This window comes from Opisthocomus hoazin, chromosome 9 (assembly GCF_030867145.1).
Source record: "Opisthocomus hoazin isolate bOpiHoa1 chromosome 9, bOpiHoa1.hap1, whole genome shotgun sequence".
Classification (NCBI taxonomy): Eukaryota; Metazoa; Chordata; class Aves; order Opisthocomiformes; family Opisthocomidae; genus Opisthocomus; species Opisthocomus hoazin.
Window position 1 is genome coordinate 34888641 of NC_134422.1, and position 27002 is coordinate 34915642.

Consider the following 27002-nt stretch of genomic DNA (forward strand, 5'->3'; position numbering starts at 1 on the left):
TTACAATGAATATTCCTGTCACCTGTCTAGCTTGGACCCCAAGGAAGTAGAAAAAAGCTTCAAACACTGAATTTTTACAGTTCCTGAATTACCACGAGGTGGTCCTGGATCTTGTTTTGTCGCCATGGGTGTGATTGTGTTTCAGAACAGACCGTCAAGCGTCAGCCAGCCCCCAAAGCAATCTCTCTGAGTGTGCCTGGCCGCACGCCTTCCGCAGACTCACTGCATTTGAGTGCAGCAGCTTCCTGATACCACTGATTTTTTTTGGCTTATCCCAGCAGATATAATTATACGCTCTACTATATCCTCGTGCCCAGCACACATGCACAAGGAAAGGTGAGATAAAAATCAATTTGCACCCACGTTTCCCTCCCTCTTTTTAATTCTGGGGCTTGTTCATTCACCCCCAGTGAATTTACGGCCCCTTGGATATCCAGGAGCCCTGGGTAGCGAAGCTCTGTGGCAGATGAGGCACAACCATTTCATAACAGCACTGAAAAATGCCCTCAAGGAACGTGCTCGCCTCCGGGACTTCGTATCGTCCGAGTCCAGCCCTAGCGAGGTTTCCCTGGTGGTTATTTCACACGGGGGGATCACGCGCAGAGGCTCACCGACCCCTGCCAGGGTGCAGAAGCATCCGGGGGCAGAAGGGGGAGTTTAGGAGGGGTCAGCAAAACTGCACGGACACCACAAGTATCATGCACAAACCCTGGCAGCATGAGTGGTGGCTTCCCCTGTGGACACACACCTCCCCTCTCCAATTCTGCACCCGCCAGAGGAGACAGGAGGAGGGAAACCTCCGCGCACCGGAGGTGCAGGGGCTGAAGCTGGACGTAGAGGTACTGCAGGAGGACAGTCTATGGTGTCTAACCTTAGTCTTCACATCTGACCATCTCCGAAAAGCACTCGGGCCCAAGTCCTCCATCTCTGAGATCTTGTTTGCTCCCAAGTGTCTAAAAGTCAGCATTTCTGCTGAGGAGAACAGAAACCCCGCTGATGAAATATGGGTGGGCTGCTTCTCCTGCCCAGGTCCAGCCCTCTCTCCAAGTTGCTGCACTGGGAGCTGCGGACGGTGATGAATTTCAGCAGCAAAAGCCGACGCACCGCAAAGCTGATGGGACTGCCAGCTTCCTGTTGGGAACTGGCTGTGCCTGTGTTTTGGTTTGGCCTGGATAAATGCCAGGTGCCCACCAAAACCGCTCTGTCACTCCCCCTCCTCAGCTGGACAGGGGAGAGGGAATATGATGAAAGGCTCAAGGGTCGAGATAAGGACAGGGAGAGATCACTCGGCAATTACTGTCACGGACAAAACAGACTGAACTTGGGGAGAAAAGGGAGTTTAATTCATCACCAATCAAATCAGAGTAGGATAATGAGAAATAAAACCAGATCTTAAAACACCTTCCCCCCACCCCTCCTTTCTTCACTCCCATTTCTCTGTCTCCTCCCCCCAAGTGGCGCAGGGGGACAGGGAATGGGGGTTGTGGTCAGTTCATCACATGTTGTCTCTGCTGCTACTTCCTCCTCAGGGGAAGACTCCTCACACTCTTCCCCTGCTCCAGTGCGGGGTCCCTCCCATGGGAGACAGTTCTCCACAAACTTCTCCAACATGAGTCTTTCCCACAGGCTGCAGCTCTTCACGAACTGCCCCAGCGTGGGTCCTTCCCATGGGGTGCAGTCCTTCAGGAACAGGCTGCTCCAGCGTGGGTCCCCCATGGGGTCACAAGCCCTGCCAGCAAACCTGCTCCAGCATGGGCTCCTCTCTCCACGGGTCCGCAGGTCCTGACAGGAGCCTGCTCCAGCACGGGCTCCCCGCGGGGTCACAGCTTCCTTCAGGCATCCACCTGCTCCAGCGTGAGGTCCCTTCCATGGGCCACAGATGGATATCTGCTCCACTGTGCTACCAAGGACTGCAGGGGGACAGCCTGCCTCACCATGGTCTGCTCCACGAGCTGTGAGGGAAAACTCTCTGCTCTGGCATCTGGAGCACCTCCTCCCTCTCCTTCTTCACTGACCTTGGTGTCTGCAGAGTTGTTTCTTGCACATCGTCTCACCCCTCTCTCGGCTCCCATCTCCCCGCAGTTTTTTTTCTTCCCCTTCTTAAGTATGTTATCACAGAGGTGCTACCACCGTCACTGATGGGCTTGGCCTCGGCCAGCGGCGGGTCCGTCTTAGAGCCGGCTGGCACTGGCTTTATCAGACATGGGGGAAGCTTCTCGCAGAAGCCACCCCTATAGCCCCCCCACTACCAAAACCTTCCACACAAACCCATAACAGTCTACCAACACCAAAATCACCACCTGGTACTTTCACATCGGTCTCCTTGGGAACCCCCTTGGCCAAGAGGGCTGCAGCGCTGGGTTGTGGTGCCACCAAGGTGAGTCAGAACGTTCGGGTCTGTTTAAAAGCATTGGGTAACAAGAGATCAGTGGCTCCACAGTTACAAATGACTTGGGGCCAACGCTAAGCTTTCACCAGCAAATCAAGCCGTAAGATAAGCCAGGAAGCACGGAGGGGCCTCTGTTCCCTGTGTGGGGAACGAGAGATCTCTACGTGCTCCCCCACGGATTCTCACCTGACAATTTAATTTCACTCTTCGGCCCCACAATCACTATTCCCATCTTCCTTAATTAAAAAGTGAAATTGTGAGAGAAGGACTTGTTTCTTATTGTTTCTGGAAGATCCCAGAGCTGGGGCTTTGCTCCCAGCCAGGGCTTTCAGCTCCCCCACGTGCTGTGCCTCAGTCGTTCCTAAGGAAGGATTTACGGCAGGAGGAGCCAAGGGGAGAGGCAGGATGTCAAAATCAACGGCGCTCTGCCTCCTCAGACTTCCTCCTCTGACCTTCAGCTTGCCCCTGCCTGCCTTTATTTCATCTCCAACCTTCTGTGTGCTTGAGCACACCAATAACCAGCCGACGTGTTGGCGGTGACAAGGCTCCGGCAGTTGGCCGTGACAGCCACTTGCACGGGTGCAGAGGCACCTTCCCCAAAACAGCCACGGCTTCTGGATTCCTTTCTCCTTCGCCAGATGATCTGCCAGGTCTCCCTTTCGTCTGTGCTCTCTTTTCACACGAGTGCTGGTTTTTTCTGGGTTGCAGATGCCAGGGAGCGGGCAGGGACAGCCCTGATCCCAGCCGAGAGCTCGAGGTGCAGCTGTAACACACAGAGCCATGCAATCAGCTGAGACATCCTCGATTTGGGGCTAACTCCGTCCCCTACAAGGAGCTTTTATCCCGTGTCCCGCTGCTCATAAACCAAGAGAATTATGTTCTTCATTAACTTAAAGTCTGAGCCCTCTAGGTTTAATAAGAGCCTTGTAGAAATACCAAGTATTTTCCAACTCCTTTATTCCCTGTTGTGATAATAAATCTTGTTCCTTTTCCGTCGGAGAACAAATAAACAGGGAAAGTCTCCGGAGAGCCGAAGCCCGGAGTCTGTCAGCAAAGGTAAGAGAAATATCGCCGGCTTCTTCACGGTGTAAATAACCTGGGCCAGAGAGCCAGAAGCGATGCCCCCGGGAGCAGCGTGCCCTCAGCATTTCGGGCGCTGTGGTCCCATTACACTTCATCTGGCCGCTACCTTCTTGGTGGGGCGGGACTCCAGGGTGGAGATGTTTGCACTGTGTTTTATTTGTTCCTAGCAAGCACGAGCCTGCTGGCTAGAGACTCTGTTCACTCCTGGGAGCAGTTATCACCTAAACACACGTCCCCTGAGCTCCAAGGCTGTCAGGTAGGAAGGAGGACAGTGTCAGCCCCATCCTGGACCAGGATCCTGGTGATGGGGAGGTTGGCCCCCGCCCGCCCACCGTGGCTGCTCACCCTTTCTGCCCACCCTCTGGGTATCCTCACTCCAGCACTGTGCAGCAAAGAGCTGCTGAGTCAATCAAAGCTGAAATAAAAATTAAGCAAATTAAATTTGCAGATGAAGTGCAGCACTGCGACGGGGCGATTTGCTTCCCCTCCCCTTAGCCCACGCAATCTATTTGCAGGGTTGGGTGCCACCAGGCCAGCGCTGAGTGGGACAGAGCTGGGCATCTCCCACAGGTCGTGCTGAGGAGTCGGTGACGTCGGGTTAAATACGGCCCCAGACATCACCAGGGCTCCCGTCAGGGCGTTCCTTGGTGCATGCGCTGGGCCTGGATTTCCTTTCCCAGGATAAAGTTTTGGGGTCACTACAAGCAGTAACTACGGTACAAGCAGGTGCATCATGACCCTGCTTGTCCCAGTCGCTCCCAGGGAGCTGCTGGGTGTTCGAAATCTCTAACACCGAGGCTGCTCACTTCATGCCACAGCGCTGCTTTGCCCAGATCTGAAGGTTGGCGTGTCCCCTCCTTCATCTTCCTCCCACGGGCAGGGGCAGGACGCAGTGGTGGTACCAGATTAAAACCACTGAGCCCGTGACTTGGCTGTGGGCTGCAAAATTGCTGCAATTTTAAGGTCTACTTTTAAAGGCCTGGCCAAAGGGACACCTCTGCTACTGGGAAAAAGGATTCAGGGCTCATGTCATCTACAAGAGGCCGAGTCCTGCGGCATCACCTCTGCACAGCTGCCAGCAGCAGCGGGCAGAGATGTCCAGCCCGAGGAAAGGAGGGAACAAGAAAACTACAGGTATCCCAAACCCCTTCAGGTGTCTTCACGGGACCTTGAGTTTAGCAAGATGTGGTTAAGCTGTGTTCCTCTCCATCCCCACCTAGTAGCAACTACAGCAAAATCCACTCGTGAGGATGCAGCTGGCCAGAGCCAGGGTTTTCCCTCAAATTCCTCTTGGGCAGGTGTGGGAAGTGACCCGGAGAGTTTTCCAAGTAGGGGATTATCCCCGGAAAAGGTGGGGAATTGAACACTCTGGGCAAGACGTTTTGTAGTTCTTTTAGTATGTGGAGCCTCCAAAGCTGGGAGACCTCCCCAAAGATGCCGCTCGGTGGACCTGGCAGCGCTTGAGCTCCTCCATGGGCAGGATCCCACGGGCAGAGGCTGGCACAGGAGTGGCGTAAGCTGGAGGCGAGTGGGACACTGACTTCACCGCAGAGAAGGAGAGTGGAAGCAGGGTTCAACGACACATCGTTAGGGAAAAGGGAAATCTCATTACGATTTTTTAAGTGGCCCAGGTAGAATACCGAAGAGCCCAGAGCTGCAATGTCTGGGCTTAAAATACAGTCATGAAGAAAATAAATAAACATTAATTTTCCATTTGAGAAATAGGTGTAATTAATTAGAAAGCATTTCTAAGTTATCTAACACCTGTGTTGTAGCTGCAGGAAATGAAGCCGGTCAAGAGTTCTCCTAGTGAAATTAGGCAAGATTTTTCTGCCAGAATGTTCTTGCTGGGGTTGGCGTACAGAGCCAGGCTTGCTCTGAGCATGACATTTGTATTCTGGATAAGAGAGAGCAGCTCTTCCCTGCTGGCACTGATAGGAGGGGAAAGGAAATCTTCAGAAATAACAAAGCATCTGGCCAAGGTGGCGTCAGATGTTTTGTTGTCACGAGGCAGCACCATTTCCCTTGGATGTCAGGTCATTACCCTGAGAAAAAGGATTCAGTGTAACATTTACTGACGTGCAACGAAACCAACCGCAATAATAGAAGCAAAAGGGCCTTTTTCCGTATCAAGACGCGACATTTCGGCGCTGGGGAAATGACAGCGCTGTTGGTGAAAAACATCAACAAGTGACGCAGGAAGGCTGACAGGAGTGTCATTTGCACTTTTTCCCAAAAAAAGATTGATTTTTTTTTTTTTAAATACATTTCAGAGTGAGATGCATTCCCAATGAAAAAAAAACCCCAAACACCTCTCTGGAAATGGTGCTTGTGGCTGCAGGGCAGCACCAGCGGCCGAGGGGGAGGACGGCTGCGTACCGGGGCCGCTGCGGGAGGCGAGGACATGGCTGGGATGGCAGCAGCGGAGGAGCAAGGGGAGGCGTCGGGAGCACTCAGGGGAGCACCCGTCTGTTTCCCAAGGACAGGGGCCGATCTCCAGGCTCTAGCTGAGCTTAGGACTGAGCTTGCTGATGCTGTTTGGAAAAGAGAAGCTCTGGCAGCCGGCTTGCTGCTGCATTCTGCGGCACTAAGGTGGGGAGGAGGCATGACTTCAAGGGAGCAGGTGCGGAGGGATGCCAGTATCCTAGGTTCTCCTTTTCCATGTTAAGGTCAGGGTTTGGAGGTCTGTCGATTCAGGACCCCACTGTATAATTTAAACTCACAGGGCTTGTAGGTTTGGGGAACGGATCAGGAAGACAGCCTATGGAATTAATAAGTGGGCCGGTAGGGATGATGGACACTGTCTGATTCTCTGGGTAGGAAATCAAATGCAGCTGAATCCAGCATGCCAAAGGCTGGGAGAGTTTAGAAAAGGACTGGTGCCATTTACAGCCCATGCCTGGCTCACATTTTCTTTTCCTGTACCCATTTGGTCTCAGCTGTAGCCAGACAATCAGTTACATATCATCTGTACATCACCCATGAGAGCAGCCCGTGCTATGGGGACCTCAGAGTTAGGGAAAGGGCAGGTGACTGCAGCCCAGGACACACGCCTTACTGCACGTATTCCTGCTCTCTGCAAAGTGTAGGCAAAATTAGGGTATCTAAACCCCAGAAGGCTGGGCTCTTGGCAGATGCTGCAGGACGCTGCGGGTTATGGAAACACAGGGGCCTGTGGCGCTCATGTTGTGCTTTCTCTTGGTGCAGAGATGTACCCGAGTACCACCACGCAGCGGGTGGCCCAAGTGAAGTACTCAGACACGGGCCCAGAAACTTCAATCCACGCTTTGGTTCAGCAGCCCACTCCAGGGCGGCCTCCATCTTCAGCCCCCAGCCAAGTTCCACCGCTTTGCCTTAAGGTTAGGACAGGCTCGAAGGCTGCGCTGAGCAGCAGAGATGCACAAGCCCTGTGCGGAACGCAAGCAGAGGGGAATGTGATAACTGTGAATGTAACAAAAGTAACATGTAGGGGATGTTATCACTTGAGGTGGTCAGAACCGTTACACAACCAACACAAGTCTTGGTTCTTTGTGACTAATTGGGACGGTTGCAAGATGAGGGACTCCTGAATAATCCCTTTCGGCGGCTGGGTCTTGGGAGGACAGGGATGCAAACTACAGAGATAAGGAGGCTGCAGGATAATCTGCAGACCCCGCCGACCACCGAGAGACGCCAAACAAACATGCGCGACGGACATTACCGTATACTAATGAGTTTTCGGTAGAACTACGATAAGCATTTCTTGCAAATGTAACGAATGTGTACGTTAACACAGCATAACTACCCAGTAAGTGTGTCCTTTCGGCGCACACGTTTGGAGGAGAGATCCCCCGTGTGCCCGGCGCCGCGATAAAGAATCCCCGCTTCGCAGCCTGCCGGCTGGGGAGCCTGCAGCTCCGGCGTCTCACGGCACCAGGGGCGCGGCGGGTGCAGCGTGGCTCAGCCGTGGGTGTCGGCACCACTCCGGGGTGCGAAGGGGCAAACCCTGCCCGGGTCAGGGCAGGGGCTGTGCTGAAGCGCCAGGGCTCCGGCTCTGAGGGCCGGTGCCGGAGTCACGCCGGCTCTGCTCGCGGCTCTTCTCTTGCGATAGGAAAACGGGGGGGGTGGGCTTCAGCGCGGCCGGACCCCGCGAGTACGGCTCGGGGGCTCCCGGCCCCGGGGGGGGAAGCTCGGGGAGCCCCTTCCCTCTTCGCCCCTCCGGCCCCGGCGGGGGGAGTGGGCGGGGCGCGGCGGGGAGGGCGGGACCGGGGGGGGGCGGGGCGGCTCCTGCCTTCCCCTTCCGAGCGCCGAACTGGGAGGTGCTGGGAGCGCTGGCGGCGGGGCTGCAGGCGGTAAGAGGAGGGGGTGAGGCTGCATGGGGCGGGGGGGGCTTGCTGGTGGGATTGGGTTTCTCTGAGCCCATGGAGAGCGCCGGGAGGGTGTCGTGTGTGTCCGTCGTGTCGTGTGTGTGTCCCCCCCCCCGGCGGGGTTGCCGTCCCCAGGGCTGCTGGGAGGGTCTCGTACTGGTACCCGGCTGAGCATCCCTCCTGCACCTTCCTGCCCGGCGCCGGGTGTCTGCTCCCCGCTGTCGCATCCCGCCGCTCGCCTGCGAGAAGGCGCGGTTGCCCGTCAGACGAGGCAGGGAGACCTTCTGGTAGGGTCTGGGGTCTGCGAGCAGCCCACGGGGCCGCCACCGCCTCAGACGGCACCTGAGGTCAACGGGACCCGACAGCCGAGGTCACCGGGGTACGGCCGAGAGCCTTCCGGTGCGGCGCCATGGCCGAGAGCGGGGTGCCGGCGGCCGCTGGGCCGAGGCTGGCGGGACCCTGCCCGGTGGCTGCGGGGGCCGCGTGGCTCGCTGACGGCGGCCGGAGGGGTTGACGCGATGGGTGAGCGGCGGGAACGCTGGGCGCCGCGGCAGCAGTGGCGGTGGCTGGGCGGAGGGGATGGCGGAGGCCGGAGGGGTCCCCGCGGCGAGGCCGGGCTCGCCTCCGCGTGCGGTGCTGGGTGACGGGTCTGACGGGGCGCTGGGTCTAGAAGGGACTTTGAGCCTTTCTGGGGCGGGAAGGGAGAAGAAAACGTCGGGTGGTTTGGAAAGCGCAGGGTGGAGTTGGTGCAATTGTGCTGCTAATACTAAAACATGGATTTTTTATTTTTATTTTAAAAAAGCCCACTTTTCTGTTAGCTATTCTAATGCTCTGCTCAGTCACCCCAAAAATCAGGTATTCCAGCTGTAGTGGTGATTTTTCAGAAGGCACCCAGGAGGGGTGGGAAAGCAAAGGAGTAAGGAGAAGAAGGGTTTGAAAACCTAGAAAGCTTTTCCTTGTCAGACGCTGCTGGTTTGCTTCTGCGATTAGCTGGTGCCTGTGGGAGGGATGCTTGGAGAGCAGGATCACTCTCGCCTGCTGGAGTCTCATGGGCAAAGTCCTGCCCAGGCTCCTGCCAGGACCTACAGACTTTGGTGCCTTTGGTCACAGGCTGAGGAGGCACGAGGAGTTTGTCACCACAGGATTGAACTCGGCTTGCTGCCTCCTCCCAGGTGCCAGGTCACCCAAGCATGGCGACCCAGATGTTCGAGGGGAGAGGGCACGCAGCCGTCTACCAGAAATACAGGTTTTCCCCAGGCAAAGAGCTGCAGGAAACCATCCTCACCTACCTGCAGGAAAAGGTGAGTGGGATATAGCCAGGCTGTAGGAAAAAAAGTAGGCAGTATTATTCGTTCTGCTGGGCATGTCACGTTGGGTGGTGCCGCAGGGAGGAATCAATGAACAGGGCTCTGGGGACACAGGAACCTTTCCCGGGGTTGTGCCGTGCCGAGGCTGTTTCTCTGTGGATGCTGGGGGAGGGAATGGGGTAGAAGCAGCAGAGACCGGGTGGCCATCGGCTCGGACGCATCTCCTTCTCCCCCGCAGAGGGCAAACCCTGCTGAGCTGGCGGTGGATGTCGGCTGTGGGTCTGGACAAGGCACCCGCTTCCTCGCAGAGCACTTCAAGAAGGTGGTGGGAACGGACATCAGCGAAGCGCAGATCCAGGAGGCCAAGGATGCCCCCTCCCCACCCAACGTCTCCTACCTGTGAGTGTTGAGGGAGCCAGCTCAGCCAAAGGCAAAATTTGGGTCCTCGCGTGGAGGTGGTGTTTTGTGAGTACAATTACTGTAAGGGACAGCTGGCATGAAAGTAAATCCCATTTGATGGGATTCCTGGTGGGAACGGGCATTATCTAAGGCTTACGGTAGCCATGGTCTTGCATCCCCAAACGGTCATCCTTGGCTCCAAAAAATGCCCACTGGCTTCACGTCCTGATTCCCATATTACACGCCACCTTTTTTCTTTCTCCCACTCCAGCGTGTGCCCTGCAGAAGAGCTGCCGTTCGAGGATGCCTCGGTGGACCTCCTGGCTTCATTTACAGCTGCACACTGGTTTGATACCGAGAAGTTCATGAGAGAAGCAAACCGGGTGGTTAAGCCGGGTGGTTGTGTGGCCATCAGCACCTACACCGTGGACATGAGTGTGCGCTACGGGAACTGCTCCGAAAAGCTGACCAAAGTCTTCAGAGAGGTGAGGTGATGAAACCTAGACCTGGTTTCATCAGGGCAGGGGGAAGCGTGTAGTACTTCGGTGCGGGGAGGAAGGCAATGGGCTTGAGGGTACAACTAGAGGTTGTGCATTGGAGCATGGGGCAGAGGCATGGTTAAATGCATGGACAACATTGAGAATGGGGTTTGGTGGCTCCTGTGCAGTGCTGGGGCTGGCCAGATGAGGAGAAGAGGGACATTAGGACTAACAGCAAACGAGCAGACTGGTGTGGAGAGGAGGGCTGCGGAGCAGATCTGGGGGGCTGGTATCATCACAGAGACTTCTCCTGTTGCCCTGATCACGGTGAAAGGAATAGAAAGTAGAAACTGTTTGGAAAGAGGTTTTCTTAGTGATGTTTCTTGACAAAGAGTGTTTTAACAACGCATAGTGCAAAGCCTCCTTTTAGTAACAGCATTGTAGAGAGGAGGATGTCTCACTCTTGACACTGAGTGAGATTTTGGTGACTTTTAATGCAAAGACTACTTCAAAAATAAAAAGGGCACATGTATGAATGTATCAGACCTAGGGCCAAGCAAGCCTGAGTTAAGTGGAAACTGAGAGCTTCAAGTGCTTTTGTGTTTGTTTTTAACCTGCTGTCTTTACAGTCCTGGGACCTGGTTTTAAAATACGCGCATAATAGAATAAAACATGTCTTGGAAGACTACAAAGAGATCTTTGAGGCCTTGCCATTTCCAGACAAGAAGAGGTGAGCAGAAACTCCTCGGCGCAGCATCAGGAGTGGATAGCAGTGGTGTCCCTGCTCCTGCACGGGGCTGCCCTGCCACCAGCCCTGCGAGGACACGAGGGAGCTGGGTTTGCCAGTGTGGGTAGCTGCCAGGTTTCAGCAAACGCCTTTGTATCGTGGCAGAGCTGTGTGGCTGTATTTCCAGTCCCGCTGGATTTCGTGCGGCTCTGTGTTGGGCCAGCAAGCGTGGTCTAAGGGCTGCAAGGACCCTTCCTGCTTAAGGCAGAATTGCCTTAGATTTTTTTTTTAAGTAGGTGGTTTATGATAATTTGAGGCTTCTGGGCAGATCACTTAATGGATGAAGGGGAAAAATGGAATGAAAGAAAGAACCTGCCCCAGCCTTCCAGGGAGCCAGTGCCTGCCTCCCCACCAAGGCACAGGACAGGGGCTGACTCCATGGGCAAACAGGGTGCGCTGGCAGTGGTGTTGCAGAGGTGTTGGCGTCCTGGCTGCTGGAGCTGAACGGGCTCTGCAGGCAGGCCTGTATTCAAGGGACTGTTGAAGTCACAGGCTAGGTCAGATGGTCCCTGGGACCACCACTGCTTTTCCAGCAGTGCATCAGTTAGAGCTCTTGACCCACCGAATGGCATAATTGGATATTTCCCTCTCTTAGAACTTTGTTAGCATCGGGTATTTTATTCACCACCACCTCAATCTGTTGTTGTCCTTGTTCCACTGCCTTTGAGACTTCATGTGCCAAAGCTCCTTTCTTCCCTGTCTCCCTTCTAGAATCACTGATATCTTTGACAAAATTCCCATGACGGTTGCTGGTGTCATTGGTTACGTGGAGTCTGCCTCTCCATATCAAGTCTTTATGAAGAATGACCCCAAAGCTGCAAAATCCCTCCTCCAAGAGACTGAAAAGAGGTAAGAAAACTGCTTGGGAAAACAAGCAGGACATGGAGGGCCCCTCTTGTACAGTGAATGAAGAGCGGGGACCCCTTCAAAGCCAGAAGTGAGCTGTGCAGCAATGCAGTCCCTCCTTACCCTGGGCACGGATGGGCACTTGTCAGAGCTGAAACAGCAGATCACAGAATCACAGAATCACAGAATCACAGAATAGTAGGGGTTGGAAGGGACCTCTGTGGGTCATCTAGTCCAACCCCCCCGCCGAAGCAGGGTCACCTACAGCAGGTTGCACAGGACCTTGTCCAGGCGGGTCTTGAATATCTCCAGAGAAGGAGACTCCACAACCTCCCTGGGCAGCCTGTTCCAGTGCTCCGTCACCCTCAGAGAGAAGAAGTTCTTCCTCATGTTCAGACGGAACTTCCTGTGCCTCAGTTTGTGCCCATTACCCCTTGTCCTGTCACTGGGCACCACTGAAAAGAGCTTGGCCCCATCCTCCTGACACCCACCCTTCAGATATTTGTAGGCATTTATAAGGTCCCCTCGCAGCCTTCTCTTCTTCAGGCTGAACAAGCCCAGTTCCCTCAACCTCTCCTCGTAGTGGAGATGTTCCAGTCCCCTCACCATCCTTGTAGCCCTCCGCTGGACTCTCTCCAGTAGCTCTTCATCCTTCTTGAACTGGGGAGCCCAGAACTGGACACAGTACTCCAGATGAGGCCTCACCAGGGTAGTGTAGAGGGGAAGGAGAACCTCCCTCGTCCTGCTGGCCACACTCTTCTTGATGCACCCCAGGATCCCATTGGCCTTCTTGGCAGCCAGGGCACACTGCTGGCTCATAGTTAACCTGTCGTCCACCAGGACACCCAGGTCCCTCTCCGCAGAGCTGCTCTCCAGCAGGTCCACCCCAAGCCTGTACTGGTGCATGAGGTTGTTCCTCCCCAGGTGCAGGACCCTGCACTTGCCCTTGTTGAACCTCATCAGGTTCCTCTCTGCCCAGTTCTCCAGCCTATCCAGAGAGATCCTCAGCTGCTCACAGCAGTTGACCTCAGTTTGAGCCAGTTGACTTAAAGTCCATGTAGCTGTATGGTGTGCTCTTGCGCTGAGGCATCCGTGTAAGTCTCATGTTGGAGGTCTCCTGAGTTTCTCTGCCTTGCTCCTCATGAGCAGAGGGGAAGAAAAACATTGACAGCTGCATCTTAACTGATGTGTAGCAAGGGCCTGATGCCAAGCTGGGAAGGGAAGGGCAGGCATCTGTCTGCCTCTGATTTGTTCCTGGACCAGAAGAACCCTTGTGCTTGTGTTGGCTGCATCGGTGCCTCCTGCATCTGCCGTCAAGACCTCTGTGCTTTGGGTGGAAGAGACCCATCTCTGGTTGTGGATGTCACACCATGTCAGGTGGGAGCTGGCTGGACGCACCAAGACCCTTCCTCTGCTTCTTGTTTCAGGATGCTGGAGGTGATGGGAGCTTCTTCTCCTGAAACCCCAGTGGAGTTCTGGGTGAGGCATGTCTGTCTGCTGGGGTGCAAGGGACGGTGAGAGGAAAACCCTTCTCATCTGGTGCTGGAAGGGAAGGACAAAGTAGGTTGTCTCTTAATACCCCACTTGTAAGCAGCTTAATTCTTTGGGAAGGTCGATGCTGATTTTGGTGATTAAAATATTGACCTTCTGTGGAAAACAGATGTGGGTTTATGCCTGCTCTTGGATTCCTGTCTGCATTGGTCTCCCAGTCTGCCCAGCACTGCACCTTCAGCACTGGGAGGGTCCAGATTCACACTGGTGGTGGTTGGATTGCACGCGGGGATGAGAATCACAGTAACAGCTGAGAAACTTGCTGTGTTTATTACATGATTAATAATAAAAAAATGAGGGAAAAGTTGCTTGTGGTTATTCTTTTTTTTTTTTAAAGAGAGAGGCTGTAGAGCACCTGCTGGGGTGAGAATGATGGCACTTCATGGATGTTGTGTACCTAGGCCCTGGTGAGTGGCCTTCCATTTCATGGGGTAGATGGGTTTTAGGTGGAAAGGGCCATTTGCCCCTTTCCCTGCCCAGGCTAAGCTAGGAGCTGTGTGCTGGCTTCAAAGGCTGAGCTGGAAAGGGGCTCTTGCCACCTACATGACCCCATCCTTGGTGAGCTGCAGGGTGGTACAGGCGTAGCTTATCTACCCCAGGTTTGCCCAGTGCTGTGCCAGCACTGCTGCTTTGGCCCTCCCGAGGTTGTGTGCCCTCAGCATGGCTTGGGAGCCCTTCTGGGATTGCTGCTGCAGGGGAGCAGGTTTGCCCTCCCCTCGCTCCCAGCCTGCTATCGCTCGCCCACGCCGCAAAGGCAAGATTAGAGGCTGCGTTTTGGGGAGTGGCAGGAGGAGGCAACGGGGTTCAAGGCTGGGCACAGCCCAGCCGGGTCCGCTCCTGTTTGCTTTCTGGATATTTGAAGTCCAGGCACAGCCTCTCGGGGGACCTTTCCCCTTCCTGCCATTCCTGCCCTTGGCAAGAAGGCTGCCCTGATGCCCTGGGGAGGGCTGTGGCCTCACTCTGTTACACCTTGGTGCCTTCTTAAGAAAGGCAGAAGTGATACCTCTGCTCCCTGCCCCAGAGGGAGCAACTGGAGGGAGGCTCACAGGGGCTGGAGGTACTTCAGCTGTGGTCCTGAGCTCTCAGGTATGGTGCTGCCACGGGTGCAGAGACTGTCTCCTTAACCTGGCAAAGGTGCTTGTGCCTGGGCATATCTCCCTTGGGGTCACTGGGTGCTGGCTCAGCTTGCCCAGGGTGGAGAGCAAAGGCTTTGACCCTGCTTGGTGGCTCCCAAGAGGGTGGTGGGGCCCCATGAGGAAAGCCCAGTGCTGATGTGAGGCTGGTCTCTGTCCGTGGCCATGCGTTGGAGAAGACCTTGTCAAGTGGTAATGCTGGATCAAGCCCTGCTGCAGGTCGCTGGTGAAGAGGCTGCACTGGGCACGGGTGGTGGTTGGGTGAGCAGCACCCATAAAAATTTCCCTTGCTGGGGGAGGATGGGGCTGGTGGCTTGTCATCTGCTGAAGGAGCACTAGAGGTCTCTCCCTGCCCGGGACAGCACTGGGTGACATAGTCGGGTGCTACTGGGAGGAGGGTGGCCTCTGTGGGAAGCCCCAGCTTGGCTGGCAGGGCTTCTCCCGGTGAGGTGCGTCCCCATAGTGGTGCCTAGGCAGGGAGATGTCCCCTGGGAGGAGACACCCCATGTCCCTACAGCGCTGTGCCAAGAAGCTCGGTGAATCTCCCGGGATGATGCAGTGGGTGACCTGCTGTGACGTAACACCAGGGACTGCATCACCAGCGCGCTCGGGCATGACATCAGCAGCGTGAGGCACGCGGAGCAGCACAAACCAGCCGACACCGCAGCGGCTGCTGCCGCTGGCGTGTGCTGAGAGGTGGCGAAGGGTTCTGGGGTGTGTGGCAGGGCGGGCAGCACTTTGGTGACACCGGCACCCTGGGCCGGCAGGGACAGGACCAGTGACGGCTGCCGAGAAGAGGCCACCTGATGTCCCCTGCCCCGGCACCACTGGGCCATGGGCATGGCTCCCACGCACCACCCAGCGTTTTTATTTTTAAAGCTGGCTTTTTTGGGGGCACTTTTTTGGTTCTTTCTGTCATCTTTTCCAAGACCAGTGACTCTAGCAGGAGCCAGCTCCTCCCAGATGAGACCACTAGCTCCAACAGGGGTGGGGAAGGGAGCGATCGGGGCTCGTCCTCACCCCCTCCAGCAGCACGGCTTACGGCCAAGGCTTTTCCATGCTCATGCCACCCGGCAGCCGATGAGTCACGGGGCGATTGCCTCACCTGGTGCCGGTGCCAGCCCTGCCCGTTTTCACTTCTCGAACCCGGGATCTCCCGTGCGCCCAGGGTTTTTTTGCTCAGAGCACGTCTGAGTGGCTCCGTCTCGCTGGGCTGCGTGAGTCCGACGAGGGGTCTCCACCGCTGCCGTCTGCACCGCTCTCCCGGCAGCTGGGGCCGGGACGATGACTGCCGTGGACCCTGCAGCCCCCGCTGGGCGCGGCGTCCCCAGCCCGTGCTGGCTCTGGGAACCCTCCGCTGTGGTGGCAGGAGCCGGCACGAGCGCGGTTTGGAGGAGCCGTGCCGAATGCAGCCAGGCTTCGCTGGCCGGGCGGGCGACTGGGGTATGGCGCAGAGCGGCGTCACCGTGTGAGATGCCTGCCGGTGTGCCGATGTCCGGGATGGCAAAATCACATCCCGGGAAGGGAAAGCCCTCGCTGCTGCTCAGCCTGGCACCAACCGGCTTGGCTACAGCTGGTGGCGAGCGAGGGGCAAACATCTGAGCAAGGCGCCCAGGAGATCTTCACCCCTTCGTCACAGCTGCCCCAAGTGCCAGGGGGCTGCGCTCGCGGCTACGGCTTCCCCGCTCAGCTTTCGCTTTTCCTTGGGCGCCTCTGGACTTCCTTTTGCCTGCGCAGCGAGAGGAGCTTTCGCTTTACTTTTCCAACCAGAGATGACATCTGGGGGATGAAAGCCACAGCGACGGGGAAGAGGAGCCAAAGGAGGTGGGTCCCGCAGGGATGTGATGCTGCTCGAGGACCCGACAGGTGACCCAGCAGCATCCCCAGCACCGTCCCTGGCAGGGGCCCATGGCATGGGGCAGCAGTTCGTGGTGGAGCTGCCTGTGTGCTGAGGTGATCTTCCAGCCCAGCTCCGAGAGCCCAGGCTGCAGATGGGGCCGTTCCGGCACGGCAGGTGCCAGCATCTATCACAGTCTGGGTGCTCAAATCACCATCTGGGTGCTGCGGACCCGGCTCCAGCCCCACCAGCAGCTGCTGGAGATCCCAATCCGGGTGCTGAAGTACCGCAGCCTGGCTCGTACCTCGGTCCGGAGGAGGAAACAGCCGGCGGTGCCCGTCCCGGGAGCTGGGCTGCACGCCGAGGCAGCGCCAGGACAAACCGCTCCCTCCCCTCCCTCGCCAGGCGCCACTTTTATTTTTACATCCATCAGGCTTTTCTGCTAAGGTGCCATCGATTCCAGGTGAGCTGCGCCTCGCTTGGGCAACATGCATGAAGTTGTTTATGCTGGTTTGGGCTTTTATTTCGTAGTTGTATTGAACGTGAACTTGTCGCACCAAATAAAGAATATTCTTCTAAATCTAGGCATTTCTTTCGTGGGGGAGAAAGGAAAGAGAGCGCCGTTGTCCTGTTCACCGAGAGGGCGGATGAAGGACCCGAACCCTGGCCGGGGCTCAGGCCTTTAGCTCCTGACCTTGGGCAACCTGCCGCAGCGGGGCAGGCTGGCATGGGTGCCTGGGTGGGAGCCCAGTCCGGCAGCGATGCCCGTGACTCGCTGGGAAGGGAAACCCTGTGCCCACCGCGCTATCAGGCTTTAGCACCGTGTTTTGCTGTCCTGGCTCTTCTCCAAGCTGTGTCTGCATCCAGTTCGGTCAAAGCGGAAACCGCCGCTGTCCAAGCCATGCTGCTCCCTGCCTGCCATCTCCGCTCCTCTTCATCTCCACTGTGGTTTTCCAGGAAAGATCTCAGCTCTCCGAGATGCTGTTGGAGCAGGGGAAGGGCTCAAGGAGGGCTGGATTGGCTCTGCAGGTCAACAACCAGTCCTGCGTAACCTCTTCATTAATGGTCTGGACAATGAGGCAGAGCACACCCGCATTGTACCAGGTTCACTGATGACACCAAACGGGGAGGAGTAGGTGACCCACCAGAAGGTCGTGCTGCCAGCCAGAGGGATCTCAACAGGCTGGAGAAATGGGCTGAAAGGAACGTCCTGAAGTTCAACAAGGGGAAGTGCAAAGTCCTGCACCTGCAGAGGAACAACCCCAGGCACCAGGACATGCTGGGGGCCGCCCAGCTGGAGAGCAGCTCGGCAGAAAAGGCCTTGGGGGTCCCGGTGGACACCAGGTTGACCATGAGCCAGAAGCGTGCCCTTGTGCCAAAGAAGGTGAATGGTATCTGGGGCTGCATTAGGAGAAGCATTTCCAGCAGGTCGAGGGAGGTGATCCCTCCCCTCTGCTCAGCACAGGTGAGGCCACCCCTGGAGCGCTGGGCCTGGTTCTGGGCTCCCCAGTGCGAGAGACACGGACAGACTGGACAGAGTCCAATGAAGGGCTATGAAGATGACACAGGGTCTGGAGCACCTCTCCTATGAGGGGCGGCTGAGAGAGCTGGGGCTGTTCAGCCTGGAGAAGAGAAGGCTGAGGGGCTCTTGGTGCTGCAGCAGGCAATAGGCACAACCCGAAACACCTGAAACTCCATCACTGCTAGAAAACACTTTACTATGAGGGTGGTCAAACACGGGAACAGGTTGCCCAGAGGGGCTGTGGAGTCTCCGTTCTTGGAGGTATTCAGAACTGGACAAATGTCCTGGGCAACCTGTGCCAGCTGACCCTGCTAGAGCAGGGGCTGGACTAGACGGTGTCCAGAGGTCCCAGCCATCCTCCGCCACTTGGCACAGCACATCCGTCCTGGTTTGCCCACCCATAGGTGTATTTTTCCACAGTCTTGTGCAAGAACTTCTCTCATGTACTTGGACTCCTTAAAGTCAGCAGTTTATTTCCAAATATGAATGTTAAAAATTGTGTCCTTTTGGAGCAGTGTTCTTCTGTGGCCACCATGGGAGGCACTGCAAAGTGCATCTATGCCCATTGCTGCCTTACTGGGTATTTGCTTTTTAGATACAGGTATTGCCCTAATTATCTGTATTTAATGCTTGATGAATGCACGAAACTAAAAGCACGGCGATGATGGCTTCAGGACAGGTTTTGCTGAATGGTGGCACCGTTCCAGCTGTCAGCGGAGAGATGTCAACAGATGATATTTGCATTTCCAGGCTAAGCAGGGACCAAACCCCAGCCAGCTCCAGCGGCTGCCTCCCTGCACAACCCTGCATCCCCCCCCGAAAATACCAGGCGGAAGTGCTCCTGCTTTCACCCTTTTACTCTCTTTTGCAGCGAGTCTGGTCCCTGAGCATAATGCGTACGTACAGAGCTCGCTGGCAGCCTGCACTGAGCAGTGCAGCACCCGGCTGCTGCTTTTGCCCCCTCTCTGCCACGGCCGTTGCGCTGCGCTTCCCATGGGGAAACTGAGGCATGAACTGCTGCCGCTCAGGAGGCACCGAAACCCTCCCGCCACCCCGAGAGCCCTGTCCCTGGGGGGCCGCATGCCTGGGGGTCTCCTGCAGCTTTCGGCACAGTGCTGGGCTGGGTCGTGTCCAGGCTTCCCTGTACTTGCCAGCACCTCTGCACCGCTGGAAGTGGCTCCCTTGGAGGGAAGGGATGAAGGCAGCCCGAGCATCCCCCCGCGTCCCTGGGGTGCTGGCTGCACTCGCCCCGTCAAGGTGGGTAGCGAGGCAGGCAGTGGGGCAAGCAGTGGGGCAGGCATCTAGCAGGGAGCGGAGCAGGCAGCGGGGCAGGGAGTGGGGCAGGCAGTGGGGCACGCACTGTGGCAGGCAGCAGGGCGGGATTCAGAGCAGGCAGCAGGGCAGGGAGCGGGGCAGGATTTGGAGCAGGATTCAGAGCAGGCTGCGGGGTAAGCAGTGGGGCAGGGTTCCGAACAGGCAGCGGGGCAGGATTCGGGGCAGGCAGCAGGGTGGGCAGCAGAGCAGGGAGTGAGGCAGGATTCAGAGCAGGCAGCGGGGCAGGGAGCAGGGCAGGCAGTGGGGCAGGATTTGGAGCAGGCACCAGGGTGGGCAGCAGAGCAGGGAGTGGAGCAGGATTCAGGGCAGGCAGCAGGGCAGGGAGCAGGGCAGGCAGTGGGGCAGGATTTGGAGCAGGCAGCGGGGCAGGATTCGGGGCAGGCAGCGGGGCAGGATTCGGGGCAGGATTCAGAGCAGGCAGCGGGGCAGGGAGCAGGGCAGGCAGTGGGGCAGGATTTGGAGCAGGCACCAGGGTGGGCAGCAGAGCAGGGAGTGGAGCAGGATTCAGGGCAGGCAGCAGGGCAGGAAGCAGGGCAGGCAGTGGGGCAGGATTTGGAGCAGGCAGCGGGGCAGGATTCGGGGCAGGCAGCGGGGCAGGATTCGGGGCAGGATTCAGAGCAGGCAGCGGGGCAGGGAGCAGGGCAGGCAGCGGGGCAGGCAGCGGGAGGCGGGCGCTGCCCGCACCTGCCGCACCTGCGGCCGCGGGATTCCCTCCACTGCCGCTTTCGCTTTCCTCTTTCCAGCGCTGCCAGGCCGCGGGTTTTCCTGCCAACCTGAAAGCGCAATCACACCGGGCAAGTGGCATAAAAAGCCGGGGAGATGGAGCAGAGAGGCAGCCAGACCGAAGCAGGGGAAGTAGCTCCCCGGGACCGGCCGCCAGCCCAGCAGCCCCACGGCCTCAGCAACACCGTCAGGCACCCCCACCTCAGCGATCCAGCGGACCCGTCCCAGAGCCCTCCGGGTCGTCCTCTCCGGCATCTTGCACCACAGCCCCCTCGCCCCATCGTAACCCCCTCACCGCCGGGTCCTCGGAGGGAAAATGCTGCACCTCGGCGTCGCCCCGCTGCTTCTGCTGGTGCTGGGGGCCAGCCTCGGGGCCGCCTTCCCCCGGGGAGCCCTGAAGAAGAGCTGCAGCCTGTCCAAGTACCAGTTCCTCGAGCCCAGCGAGCTGAAGGCTGTGCAGAAGATGAAGGAGCAGTTTGTGAGTACCGCTGGCAATGGAGGGCTGTCGGCTGGTGGGGGGCAAGGCAGGGGGGACGCTAAACTCCAGACCCTGAGTGACAAGGCAGGTGTTTTCTGCGGCAGTTTGGGGATGAGGAGGATGCTTTCCAGGGGAGTCTGGGGACAAGGAGGATGCTGGGCCAAATTTGGCCCTGGTGTCAGACTCCTCAACGCTGACTGGGGTTGCACAACACCGCCAAAAGCCAAGATGGCAGTTTTTCAATTCCTCCCTTGGTTGTTGCCCGCAGGAGGACATCATGCTGCTGTCGGAGCGCAAATGCAACAGCAGGCTCTTCCATCGGAAATGGAGCCCGGCGGAGCTGTCGGTAAGAGCAAGGCGATGCTGGGAAAAGGGGGTGTCCCCCACCCCGCCTCCAGCCGGCACCTCCCGTCGGCTGGTCCCACCTCCATCCGCACCCCCAGGCAGGGCTTCGAGACCCCCGTGCCCCCACTCGCAGCCAGCCCAGGCGCTTCGGGTCCCTGACCGGGAGACTCCCGCCCGCAGGTGCCCGACCGAGTGCTGCTGGTGGAAGCCGAGTTGGACCTCGCCACCGCCATACTGGGGCTCCCGGCCACCCCCCGGTTCGCCGAGACGCGCAAGCGGCCCCTGGCCTTCCTCACCCAAGCCCGGGAGGACCTGCGAGGCTGCGTGAGTGTCCCCCCCAAAGCCCCCCCAGCTCCACGCCGGCTCAGCGGCCCCAGTGCAGCGCCGGTCCTTACACATTATCCTTGCAGATGCCCACGGAGGCTTCTTCGCATCACCCCTCCGGGAAACTGAGGCACTGGCTACAGAAACTGCAGGTGGCCAAGAAAACAGTAAGTCAGGCAGAACGGCGAGGGGGGTTTCAGGGTGCTAGCGACCGCTGCACCCCGTCCCCGGTGCTAAGCCACCCCTTCTCCCCGCCGCAGGAGACCACGGGCTGCCTGGAGGCCTCCTCCATCTTCCACCTCTTCCAAGTGCTGAACGACCTGCGGTGCGCGGCCCTCCGGGAGCACTGCGTTTAGCCCACACGGCATGGCACGGCACGGCACGGCATGGCGCTCGCCGGCCCAACGGATACCCCGAGGGCTGGGAAAAATGGTTTTTATTGCATCGCTGGACTGTATTTCCTATTTAAGAATTCTTCTTATTTATGTGAGCTCAGGGAGCAACTTTTTTTTTTTCACAGTTGTTTAAATTATTGGGGGTTATTGTGTATTTATAAGGGGCTCGAGGTGGGGGGGTAAAGAAATGCCGTTCCTGAAAGACGCTGTTCAGTGGGGATGAATGTATTTATTGGACAGCTTTGTTTTGCTGGTTTTCAAAACATTGGTTTTTAAGGAAATCTATTTTTTTACCTGCTATTTATTACAGAGTATATTATGTATATTTTCCTGCATAAATTATTTTTTTACATGTTATTTAATATGAAAAATAAAACAGATACCATAAACAGACAAGCTGCCATTATATGTTTTTACTACGTTTTGTTACAGTGTCATCCCTTCAGAAAAGTGAGTTATTGTGGGAGTGAAGGAGGAGATTGGGGCAAATTTTAGGCATCTGAAAATTAGCAAACCTTTGGCACTCGTGTTCCTCTCCACCCTTCTGGGGGTGCACCCCGACCGCCCCGCCGGGTTTGCCTTTGGGCACAGCTGGATGCTGTTGTGGCTGGGGCTGTCCCTGCCTGCTCGAGAACGTTTCCAGGATGGATGCCCGTGTCGGGCGGTGCAAGCCAGGGCACAAAGCCTGGAGCAGCCCACAGCCTAAAGCGACGCTCGCATCCCGGTATGGGCTGGGAGAGCCTTGGGGTTTCGCCATCCTCCGGGCTTTCAGAAGATCCCTGAATGATTTAGGCACCAAACCAGAGGTCAGGACAAGCGAGGAGCCGAGGAAAGCACGGAGAGGAGGAAAAGGACCCGTGAGCAGATCCATACCTCATTCAATCCCTATTTTCTCAGGTCAGGGAGATGGTTCTGCGGACACAGGTCACCAGGGAAGGGCAGCCAGCAACAGCAGCCGTGTGGACGTGTGATGGCCACACCTGGGTGGGTGATCACTGGAACCTGGGGACCAAAAAGGCACAGGTTTTGGTGGCAGGAAGGAGAGGAGCAAAGGGAAGCTGTTGGGAGCTTCAGGCTGGGGTAATTTTAAGGTTGCAGAGATGGCGACCGAGCTGCCAGTGGCTGAGCTGCAGCACAGCCACAGCTTCCCACAAACAGCTGGGGACGTGAGCCATAAACACTTGTCGCGAAGCGTGTCCCAGGTACTGCACGCTTTGCAAGGATGCCATCAAAATGAAACCTCGTTGCTGATGGGGAGGGAAAAAAGCTTTATTTTCCCTTTTGTTTCCAAATTATGCTTTATACTTAAGGTAGCCGGGAACTAAAGTGGGGAAATGCTGTTGTCCTTGTCTTTTGCAGCTGGATGCAACTTGCTTCTGCAGGAGTGATGGGCCCTGGGCGCTCCAGACATCCCCAAGTACGCGCCTTCACACACGCCTGCATGCTTGGGCTGTACCGACTTCAAGGCGGGAGGAAAGCACACCCGGAGGGGCGAGGGAAGCCCATCCCACTGCAAGTGTGTGAACGCACGCTGCCCTGAAACCAGAAACCCTGGGCAAAAGGCATTTCCACCCGACGTGGAGCGACTTCGCTGGGACAGGGAGAAGCCAGAGGCCGGACGCCGGGCTCTTTGGGGAGCTTTAATAGACTTTATCATCTGGCCATATCCTAGGTGCTACCCACCCACTGCCATCTCATGTCAGCAGTGACAGCCAAGGCAATGAAAAGCCACCAGATGGGAAATGCGGTAGGGGCAATGATGGTTGGTGGGCAAAGCCCCGGCGGTGTGTCTGATATGGCACTTTGGCTCCTGTTTTGGTTAAAATGAGGCATAGCTCATCTTTCAAAACCCAGGCTGCAGTGATACTTTGCCTGTCTGGCCACAAGCTCCTAGGAAAGGGCAGATGCTGTCAGTGCCTGCTTCAGTGGAGTCTGTCCTAGTGACCCCTTCTCCTGGCCCCACTCGCAGTTTCATCCCTCGGTTTTGAAGTCTTGCCAACATCCTGGTTTTAAAACATTTCTGGTCAGAAGTGCTACGCTGCAATATCTAAACAAGACACAGATCTGGAGAGGAAAGCCTAACAAGGGCAGAAGGTGTTTCTTCATCCCCCGAAGAGATGTATTTAGATTATCCTGCTCTTATTAAGGTATCTACCAAGTCATTGCAAAACGCAGCTGCCACAAAACAACACGTGATGCTGCTGCGGGTGCCCAGGAGGCAGGCGCAGGGCTTCCCATGTGCCCACCTCTGCAGAAGGTAATTAGCTCTGCTCCCTGAGCGGCAGCAGGGTTGCAGCACAGCTCTCCCGAGCAGAAGGCGAGGGCCGAAATCACTCCTGGGGAACAGTGGTCCCTCTTTATCTCTCCGCCGGGTTCACGAGGCATCATTTCCATCGCGGTCCTCCCTGTGAGGGCAGGAAATAAAAGATGTGCTGATACCTTCCCTGCTGCCCCGCACGGCTGCCTTCGGCAGGTTAACCTCCCAGTATCTCCCATGTAAAGCACAGTTCACTGAAAATTAAGGCTGGGGAGACTATTTTGTTCACTTGGCAGATGGGCCAGGCTTCAGCGACGGGGTGGCCAGGCTCCTTGGGGTGCTGGAAGCAGGGCTGATGGGGGCACAGGGATGCAGCTGCAAGTGCCACAGCTGGCCAACTTTAGCCTAACGCCCCTGGCCAGCTTCTTATAGCTCAGCGGGAGCCCCTCTTTCTCTTGGAAGGTGCTCGCACATGGTCAAAAAGCACTTTAGCTTTCCTCACAGGTTCAGACAAGGGGTGCCAGGAGAGTGATGCTGGGTATTCAGAGCCTTTTTGAGCATCACCGAGCGCTTGGCTTGTTAACGCAGAGGGATGTTCATGGCAGTTACCCAGCCTCCCCAGTGAAAAGGAGGGAGGCATGCTCTTCCCTGCACTAGTTTCGGTTCAGACACAGAACAGCAGAAGGAAAGGCAGAAAGCCTCGGTTTTGCTGTGTCTTTGTACGGCTGCAGTGTTTGGAAGGCAGTGCAGTTCCCACGTGGACTCCCACCTCTGGCCCCAAGGGCAGAATTTAGTGGGAAGAAACCCACTAGGTGGGTAGACAGACGGATGTTTAACCCATGGTGAAGGGGAGCTTTCTGTGCCGAGCTCTGCTGGAAAATGATCAGGGAAGCACTGAGGTAGACCAAGCAGTTGGAAAAGGAGGACAAGGGCAAGTATGTGACTCCTGGAATAGTCGCCCCGAGCCAGCTGCTTGTTTGTGATTTGTAGCATCCTGGGGAAAATACCGGTGTCACGGAAGGGACTGAACTGTCGGAGTGCGAAACATAAAGGCCGTCGTGAACAGACAGCTCTGTGGTCAAAGAGCACGAAACACCTCGTGGCAGCAGTGATTGTGGCTCCCCTCTAGTGATCGACGGGCAGAAGGTGTCAAGATCTTGTTTGCATTAGATCTCCACTCTCATTGCCTCCAGCCTGGGCACCGATGCTGGCTTAGGAGACTTACTGGAATCTTGCAGGATGTAAATAAAATATGATAAGGCCCTGTGGGATTTGGCAGATGTCCGGCTAATGTAACGCAGTAACAAACCACCTGACTGCTGCTCTTTCTGCTGAAGTTTTTATGCCACTTTCAATATAATCTAAATCTCCTGGTCCTGCGATGAACGACACGGCTGAGATGTACTGGTGAGATCTGTTTCATTTTCTCTCTCCAAGAACTGCTTATGCAATGGAGTTTTATTTTGGTAGGGTTGCTTTTATTTCATGTATATACACAGTTTTGTGCTTTTGTTGAATAAGCAGGGGAAATGTCTACCAAATCACAGAAAAGGCAGTGGAGTCTGGGAGTTTTTCAGTTCAGCCTTTTTTGCACTCCTCCTGAGTGGCAAAAACTCTGCAGCTTTGTGGGAAGTGTTGCCTAACACGTTGCAGGTGACATTTCTGCAGGCAAATCAAGAAAACCAACAGCTGAGTTTTATTGATGGATCATGTTATGTGGTCCTGGGTCAGAAACAAGTTCTGCTCCAAACCCTCTGACCAGAACCCAGGTTGATAATACGCAAGGAAGAACTGTGCTCTCACCTGTTAGCGGGAGCATTTTTTGGGGATGCTTGGCACTCTGAGGAATAGGAAAATGAGTGGCTGCGGGTGTTATGGGAACGTACTGTTTTCTAACATGCTAGATACTGCTGCCCTTGACGTTGTAATTTCTCCTCCAGTGTGGTGCTGCTCATAATTCTAAATAATAATTCCTATCTATCAGCAATTGTACTGGGAATCATTTTGTGATGTTCCCATGTTGCCACCTGGGGAATACTCAGTGAGATCCACCTGCTTTTGATTTGCTTTGACAAAAAAGGTTATTTGAAAAGTGGCCTTCACTTTGAACGGCAGATGACTTCAGCTGCGTGTGTATGAGTGGCTGATGGGTTACTTATTTTCACGCAAAAAACAGCACCTTGGACTAAAGGAGCAGGCAAAAGACAGCTGCTGAAGGCTCCCGCGACTCCAAACCGCTGCCTAAATTAGTAATGATTTGCTGTCTCTGCACACCAGAAGTCTCACTTTGGCTGTCACCTTTGTAGCTATGATTGAACCATTTCCTCCGTCTCTGGAGATTTTTTCCCCAGCAACCCATGTGCCCCGACTCACCCTTTGCACTCGTGCTCTGACAGAAGTGCTTGCAGACAGGGCTGGGACAGCTTTCTGGCTCCAGGGAAGACACCGTTGTCCCCGGGTATTCTTCATTTACTTTTTTGTTAGAGAGATCTATTTGATTTCCGTTCTCCTCGGAAAGCTGCTCCTTACTGCCCCCAGACTGCCAGGGAGGGAGTTGCAGGCATGCATGGTTCTCTGTGCCCATCACTGCTTCCATTGCACAAACCCCTCTGTCTCCGATTGCTTCAGGTCAAAGCCTGCAATGTTTGGGCCCAGCACTGATAGACTTGGCAGGCAAATGTAATACCCTTTGAGAAGGAAAAACTGTAGATTTAGAAAACAGAAGGCTGAGATTTATGCTTAACCTGCCAGAAATGAGAGAAGGTGTGTCAGGAAAATGTAGTAATTGAAATACCTTTGGTGTAGGCATTTAAAGGCTCAGGTTTTCAGAAATGGCCTCTTGCATCTGTTAGAATTTGACTGTGAGCCATCAAAGTAACAAGGGAATTCCAGCTGGTTTATGGGAAAGCCCTGAGGACAAGCATTGGCCTTCACAGGTCCAAGATAACAGTCCCATCCCTAAATGCTGGAATGCAAAAAGATGAGGGAGAGAAGGTCAGATATGCTTCATAAATATTTCTCCAAGGCACTCCTTGTTCCTATCCTGCCCCATGGTCTCTTGTCTGGAAGGATGTGTCTGGATTGGGATGGAGGACCATGACTGTGCTTTCTCGATGTTGCTTCAAATGCTACTTCCACAAGGAATCATTTTACATAGCAAGAGACCTCCACAACCCATTGGAGCGAAGGAGACCTCAGTCCCTGTGCTGTCCATTGCTCCTTAAATTTCTAAAGGCTGTTTCTCTCCCTGAAAGCTGATGAGCTGGGGGCTTCCCACATTGCTGTCTGTTGTAGTGTAACGTCGTCCGTGCAAGAAAATGGTCGGGCTTAATCCCAGGCACCCTGTTTGCACACCAGTTCTACCATGTATGTCTGTAGTCTCAAACCGCTGGCTTCCCACCCCTGCAAAACACTGCCTAAAACTTGCCTTGGTGACTGTCATCTCAATAGACTGCAGTGTCAGTCA

The 27002-nt window shown here is 55.8% G+C and overlaps 2 protein-coding genes across 3 annotated transcripts; both read left to right on the top strand.

Annotated features, from left to right (window-relative positions):
- Nucleotides 1–7724: 7724 nt before the first annotated feature.
- LOC104327801 (putative methyltransferase DDB_G0268948) lies at nt 7725–13481 on the top strand. 2 transcript variants are annotated; one of them, XM_075430282.1, is made up of 8 exons: nt 7725–7803; nt 8991–9119; nt 9364–9524; nt 9796–10009; nt 10633–10733; nt 11502–11639; nt 13064–13196; nt 13297–13481. In XM_075430282.1, exons 2-7 carry the CDS (start codon nt 9009–9011, stop codon nt 13152–13154), a joined length of 816 nt encoding a protein of 271 aa, XP_075286397.1. In that variant the 5' UTR covers nt 7725–7803; nt 8991–9008; the 3' UTR covers nt 13155–13196; nt 13297–13481. The 2 variants fall into 2 exon arrangements, with proteins under 2 accessions (XP_075286397.1, XP_075286396.1); XM_075430281.1 differs by having other exon boundaries at nt 13064–13481.
- A 6572-nt stretch (nt 13482–20053) lies between these two features.
- LOC104327809 (interferon lambda-3-like) lies at nt 20054–21240 on the top strand. Its single transcript, XM_075431065.1, has 5 exons — nt 20054–20215; nt 20484–20561; nt 20741–20884; nt 20971–21051; nt 21145–21240. The coding sequence occupies exons 1-5, from the start codon at nt 20054–20056 to the stop codon at nt 21238–21240; spliced, it is 561 nt and encodes a 186-aa protein (XP_075287180.1).
- Nucleotides 21241–27002: the final 5762 nt, after the last annotated feature.

Bases quoted from the DNA above. Each gene is read 5' to 3' on its own strand.
- LOC104327801 (XM_075430281.1), top strand. From the start codon at position 9,009: ATGGCGACCCAGATGTTCGAGGGGAGAGGGCACGCAGCCGTCTACCAG. The intron at 9,525-9,795 runs GTGAGTGTTGAG...CTCCCACTCCAG, and splicing joins CCACCCAACGTCTCCTACCT to CGTGTGCCCTGCAGAAGAGC. The intron at 10,734-11,501 runs GTGAGCAGAAAC...TCTCCCTTCTAG, and splicing joins CCATTTCCAGACAAGAAGAG to AATCACTGATATCTTTGACA.
- LOC104327809 (XM_075431065.1), top strand. From the start codon at position 20,054: ATGCTGCACCTCGGCGTCGCCCCGCTGCTTCTGCTGGTGCTGGGGGCC. The intron at 20,885-20,970 runs GTGAGTGTCCCC...TTATCCTTGCAG, and splicing joins GGGAGGACCTGCGAGGCTGC to ATGCCCACGGAGGCTTCTTC. The intron at 21,052-21,144 runs GTAAGTCAGGCA...TCCCCGCCGCAG, and splicing joins TGCAGGTGGCCAAGAAAACA to GAGACCACGGGCTGCCTGGA.